The 6,632-nt window shown below is 45.4% G+C and overlaps 2 protein-coding genes across 2 annotated transcripts in view; one reads left to right on the forward strand and one right to left on the reverse strand.

The window, feature by feature from the left end:
• Positions 1-6,632, forward strand: part of LOC135397069 (uncharacterized) — a 123,339-nt gene that overhangs the window by 7,804 nt on the left and 108,903 nt on the right. The window lies entirely within an intron of this gene.
• On the reverse strand, positions 2,163-6,534 carry LOC135398184 (uncharacterized). Its single transcript, XM_064629614.1, has 4 exons — positions 6,505-6,534; positions 5,016-5,077; positions 3,122-3,997; positions 2,163-2,452 (listed from the first exon to the last, which is right to left on the reverse strand). Exons 2-4 carry the CDS (start codon positions 5,056-5,058, stop codon positions 2,241-2,243), a joined length of 1,131 nt encoding a protein of 376 aa, XP_064485684.1. The 5' UTR covers positions 5,059-5,077; positions 6,505-6,534; the 3' UTR covers positions 2,163-2,240.

Genomic DNA, 6,632 nt, shown 5'->3' on the forward strand with positions numbered 1-6,632 from the left:
CATGTAACATAGTAGTAACTGAGTACATGAGGTAATTGAACATAGAAGGACAAACACAACGCAAGCCTCACTGTCCCCGGAAGAAATCCTCTGGGCCCAGAAGAAGAACTGTCTCTCTTCGAAATATCGGCGACCTTCGTCCTGAGGCACTTCCCTTAATAATAGAAGATGTTGCTCGCTTTCGTCACGTAATCAATGTCCGTCTTACCAAGAATTGATCTGCAACTAGCCATCGTCTGCATCCACTTCTATAGAAATTCGATATTGCGCATCGCATTGTATATACAAGGTGCTCAAAATTAAGCTTTCACGAGCGCTATGCAAACACAGCGATGACGGCAAACCGGATGATAACTTTACGCTACTTGTGTAAGAAATAAGTGCTGCTCATTATGTAGCACCTGTTTCTTACTCAAGGAACACAAAAATAGCACCAGTTTTCTTTTGTTCACCTATTTATGAAGTGCTAGTGTAAAGCTCAATTTTGAACACCCTGTATATACTATATCGTACAAGAATGTTAACACGAGTTATATGGTCCTGAGGTCAACAGAGATTGGATGAAGGTATCACAAACTTTAGCCGTCTGCTCTGTAAACTACACCGAGTTTTTCGTGAGTTGAATTTCCTTTATGATTAGCGTACCGCGTATGTGCACTGACTCTGCGGAATATCCGCGTAGATCCGTGTTACATCCAGATCTTGCCAGGGGCAGGAAGTTCCAGGGAAGGCCCGGATCCCGGCCACTAGTATGTGCGTGGAATGAGGAGAAATTACTTCCTCCCACGGAGATTGCAATCTCCGCTAGCGGATGACCCATGGAAATCTCCAAGACATTTTGCTCTGTCTGGAACGTGGGATTCATACGAAGAAATTTGTAGACAGGAGTTACTCGTATTATTGGAGCAGGAGATGAGTCACTGTTATGTATACTTGCTTCGAATATATTTCTATATGGGGCGCTGAATTCTTTTATGAAATTTTGTACACACATTGTTTGCTTCTTTTCATAGCTGCTGATGCTGTGATGCCCATTTCTTACTGTGATATCCATGCAGCTCAGCACACACCTGTATGCATTATATAATTATGTGTATATGACCCCAATATGTTTTTAGTTAGCCAATTCCGGTCCTCGCCGTCAGCGAATGGTGTGTCAAGCACAACTTCAGAAGTAGCGAGTACAACATATTTACATCATTGCGTTCAGTCCTCATCTTGTGATTTGTTACAAGGAGGATTTCGAGGTTGCCCTGTTACAAAGGGCTGCAGGTTGCGTCCGTCAACCATGTGAGGACTAAGGTACGGCAGGGCAAGATTGTGCTCACGGTTATTATTTTATTCGTCCCGCCAATCATAAGTCTGTCGCAGCGTAACATAACGCGTTCTCTTGGTTAACAATCGCCTTTTCTAAGTGTTAGTGTTTTGGTGTAGTTCACCAACATCTTGCACAGTGACAAAGATACACATATGTACTATATACATATATGTGCCACTGTACGACGCAGCTTGATCTTCCACGTTGGTGGTGCCAATTTTCTTTTTTTTTTCTTTTTCTCTCACTCACTCGATATCCTTGGCAGAAAAAACTCCAAACTACAAACCAACATCTTGCGCTTATTTCTAATGTGTTAGCAAGTATCATATCGTTATCTCCGTTTCGGTACATTACCACTTATGGATGATGCATCTGTGAGGTAGTACATAGAACATTTAGTGCGCAAAAGTTTCCATGCCGCTCAATACAGACCTTCGTACATGCTCTCGACGCACCAACGTGTGCACATCTACTACATTTCCCTTTCTTCTTTTTTCTCACCCTCCTTTCCCCTCATTTGTTTCACATATAAATGAACCCAGAATAACGCGTCCTGGAGTAGCAAGTCCCGAATATCCTGTGACTAACATATCCATTTCTTTTACCAATCATTATCAATCCACCACATTCACCTTCTGACACTTTCCACTGTAGATGCTCGTTGATGAAGCTCTGTTTCCTCATCTTGTCCTTTTCTGGCTTCATCTTCTAATCATGCCTGCATCAGTCCACTAGTGCAGCGCTGGAGCTCATCCGTCTCACGCAGGCATGTCCGACTGTTCCTAAGGGTCCAGCACTGTCTTGCAGGCTGCTATCATGACTGGGCGCACATCACCAGTAGGCAGTATGTTCAATATCTATTTTATTGCCTTGCATGCACCACCTTCGATTCGACCTATTTATAGTCGACCGAGTTTACAGTTCATGGACGCGGAACTGTACTGTTAGCAACTGCAGTTGCAATCTGGTCCTGCAGAGGACCGTACAAGTAGTCTGCGATGTCTTCGTCGATGTTGACCTCGAGGTACTCCTCCAGGATGCGTTTCTTCTCGGGGTACACGTCCATGGGACGGGAGGCATTGATCTGAAGGTCCGAAGGGAGGACACTCCATGCAGACACCACCGGCGCTGCATCTGACAAAGTTTGAAAATCAGCATAGTCTAAGCATACTCATGATTATCTCATAATCTGAGGTGACACGAGTATTCTCTAATGAAGGACAAGCTGGAGTTTTCAAGCTGGAAATTTTCATCGATTAACTGAACGAGCAAATGAAGGCGCCAAAGCAGCAGCATCATCAAGGTAATGGCGCTTAACATCACCGTGCAGACTAACGTGTGGCACCAGCATCGTGGATAGTGCTATTCAGGATCCTAATGGCATTAGACGATAATGTCATTTGTTCTTCCCGTGTGTGAAAAGTACGTACAACTGATATCGAGTTCACAGGTTCCGGTAAGCATATTCCTTTCCCAAGCATCACAATGTACTGAAAGTCGAGTGCAATAGGGGTGTACGGTATGTGTCTTATCGATGTTCTTTAGTTTCACGAGTCTGTTCAAGGTCTTTCACTTACCCGTCCACCCCTGTTGCACTCGACTTTCAGTACATTGTGCTGCTTGGGTTCAATTTCTAGAATCGTCCTTGTAGGCGATTAGGTGATATCGTGCCCACAGGAAAACACATTCATAGCAACAGACCGCGTTTGCCGCAGGCAAAAGGATACCATGACGCGAGGCGATATGCCTCGCACTACTAGAGGGATATTCTGCGTAGAACTGGGTTTTAAACATTCAACCCACCTGTTAGACCTGTAATCTCAATGAACGCTGCTGAGTTTCGCAGAACCGCTGCCATGCTGAAGGGCTTGTAATTAGAGCGTAGAACACCTGACCGTTCACCCTCCACGTAACCAGTAAAATTCACTGCCATGCCGTGTAATGACACGTAACAGGACACTGTGACGTGGTCCAGTTGCTTTGTCGGTGGCGAGCAGTCGCCCAGCCGTCTTATGCGATGAAAGCCGGAGACTCTACCGTTCTGGAGGTTCACTTTGATGTCCCTCTCGAAATCCCTCCTAATCCTTGACTTTGTGGAATATTCAAGACTTCTGCGACCCTTCCGGCCGCCTCCAGACCGTCCTCCGGATCGACCACCCGAGCGGCCTCCCGAGCTTTTCCCACCAGTACTTTTCCCACCAGAACTCTTTCCTCCAGAACCGCTGGACGACCCACCTCCTGTGCCGCTACCAGGATATCCAGCATGTGGATAACCCCCAGAATCGGACGTTGTACTACCCGGTCGCCATATGAAGCCAGGAGGCGGAGGCTTCGCCATATGGGGCACCCCCGTGCCTGCTTTCGGGTAGAAGACACCTTGGAGGCCGTTGCCAAACACGACCGGCTTGTTGCCCTTGTACTTCTTTCCCCGTTTAAACGTGCTTCGTGCTATCTGGTACATGAGAGCGTATTTCAGGAGTTTACTACCGCGATGACCAAACTTGCGGCCTCGTGTATAGTAACGTCCTGTGGAACGCTCTTCCTCCAGCTCGATCTCGAAGCCGTCAAGATAGGCTATCCTGACAGGGACCAAAGCACTGTCGTTGCGCGGGAATGCTTCTTCGAGTAGGTTGTCCATGTATCTGTTCGATTCTTCTACCTTGTCGTCGGCGTGAGATCCTATACACATGGAAGACATCAGAGGCCACATCACACGACAAAGATAACTCTAACGAGTGATCACGTGTTCATCAATTTAGTTAAAAAACACCCCCAAGCAGCACAATGTACTGAAAGGCGAGTGCAATATAGGGGTGGACGGTATGTGCCTTATCAAAGTTCTGTAGTTCCACGAGTCTGTTCAAGGCCGTCCACCCACCCGTCCACCCCCATTGCACTCGACTTTCAGTACATTGTGCTGCTTGGGCAGTGCCCTGTCCAGTGTCACAATGTTTTTATGCTTTAACTTTTTCTTTCTGCTGTGGTGCTGTTGAACCAATTTGAGAACAATGTATCTGGTTATCTTTTCGATGCGCTTTCACAAGGCTTGCTCAGTGATTATAGAGTAAATTAAAAGGAACCTAAAAAACTATAGGGCTAAAAACTAACACATCACATTTCGTGGATGTTTGACCTCACATTACCATCTTCATAGAATGTTCCAGGTGCAATGGGGTAGGTACCGCAACAGCCGCGACGAAACACCCCGTCTTTTCTAGTTGTCGTTGTGTTTGACTCATCTTTTTCCACATAATACCTTGGAAAGGGTACTGCTGATTTTTCGAAAATGTACATCAAAGCCAAACCAGTTCATTTTCCTAATAACTATGGTTCTGTTCCAAAAACTGATTTTTAGCGATGATAATAAAGAAGTGCACAAACGTGAAACATGTGTTGTCAACCACGGGTGTGCCGACGCCTGCAATTACTAAAAAAAAACGTTTATTACTTGTAATGTATCCTTTGTCGACGATATAACAGGTGTGGTGCTATAACTACATGTTTATAAGCACATTTGTAGCATAATCGAACACGATTGCAACATTTTTGCAGTGGTTGTCATATTCTGGAACATAATCAACATAATTACTTGTAATCACATTTGATTGATCAAGAAAGCTGTACGTCACAAATAACAGCCATAACGACAAACTGTCAAGCTCCGACACATGTTCGGCACGTAATCAACGAGACCCACCTGCTGCGAGGAAGACACAAAGAAAGAACTGACACAACTTCATCCCTCTTCCGTGCCGGCTCCTGAAAAAATAAGTCGTTTTCTAAACAATAAGCTTACTTTACCACGACGGTTTAATGCTAGGATACACATAACCCTAAGGAAACATTATGCTGAGTCTGGTAGCGCAAAAATCGCAGATCAACTCACAAAGCACGAACTATATAGGAGAAAAACAGCCTTTCCTTTTTGTGAGCTACACACATCGTGTGCGCGCGAACTATTATACCCCCACACCCTCTATTGCGCCAAGATTCATCTTGACGTCGGCTTCCCGTATCAGGCGGAAGTCAAGAGAGGATGTTGTCACAAAGCGCAATTGGTGCCGTCGGGGCTGGTGTTTCATCACGAAGTCACTTTACTATGTCGTGTTGTCGCCCGCCCAAAATTGTGGTGCTTGGAGGAACGTCACATTACAATTCCGCACGCTCTTCGATACTGTCCGATTGCACTGCCTTTCTGAATGCTTTCATGCAGATGCCTTGGTATTGAAAATCAAGTGTATTCTCGCTCGGCGTGAATTGGGGCGAAAGGATGGCAAGGAAGTAATCAAGCCGGTGATTGATACATATTGAATACCTCCCGGCTGTGGCGGGGGGGGGGGGGGGAAGGAAATTTTGTCAACGACACATGGTCTCAATACCGCGTGTGTTGATGTCCTTTTTTCTTGTCGCTACAGTCCCGGTGTTTTCGATATGCATGAATTGGAAAACAGGAGGCGCTGCTGCAGCCTCGTTTTGAGACTTGTAGGTGTCACGTTATATGCTAATTTATCCAGGCGCAATCCCGGATTGTACGTTTGTCATTAAGGCAAATGGTCTATATACACCCGTTTATTATTACGAGTTGCTTTGTTTTTTATTCGATCCAAGCGCCAGGAAAACCAGGACAGTTTGATGATGATGATGATTTTTATGGCGCGGTTTTTATGGCGCACAGACAACTACAGGATAGTTTTACTCTCAGGTCGACAATGATTGTTATGATATGTTCTGCTTCACAGTTTCTGGTTCCTCGCCTATCAGGAGAAACAAAAACAGGAGCAGGCGATGCTAGAAACGCGACTGAACGACGTATCAGAGGACATTGTATCGTCATGTTGTAATGCATCGTTCCGCCCCAGATGCTGACGCATTATCATCTTTATTGCGATTGAGAGAAGGCACGTGCAGTTCATATTAGACCGAGAAACAAATGAAGTTCCAATCAACTCTGACAGGCACAAATTGACAGAAACAACGAACAGGACAAACGTCGCACGGACGAGTTTAGACAGAAGAGATATATTACGCGTATATTGACGAGTTTGTTTCCATGCGGTTTCCCGATTGAACGGAAACAGACTCACTGGTATCCGTTGCAACTATTCCGTAATGCGTTAGAAATCGTTACGAAAGCGAAACGCTCAAACAAAAGTCAACGGCGCAATGCAAGGATATGACTTACCGACCTTTTCTCCAAGTTGACGAACTTGGCCACCAGAGCTGTACGTCGTCTGCCTTATTGCTGGAGGGCCTCCAACTCAATTAGTCCCATCCGCCGCTTGTATATGATGATGTTTTTAATAAGGCGGGATTC

This window comes from Ornithodoros turicata, chromosome 6 (assembly GCF_037126465.1).
Source record: "Ornithodoros turicata isolate Travis chromosome 6, ASM3712646v1, whole genome shotgun sequence".
Classification (NCBI taxonomy): Eukaryota; Metazoa; Arthropoda; class Arachnida; order Ixodida; family Argasidae; genus Ornithodoros; species Ornithodoros turicata.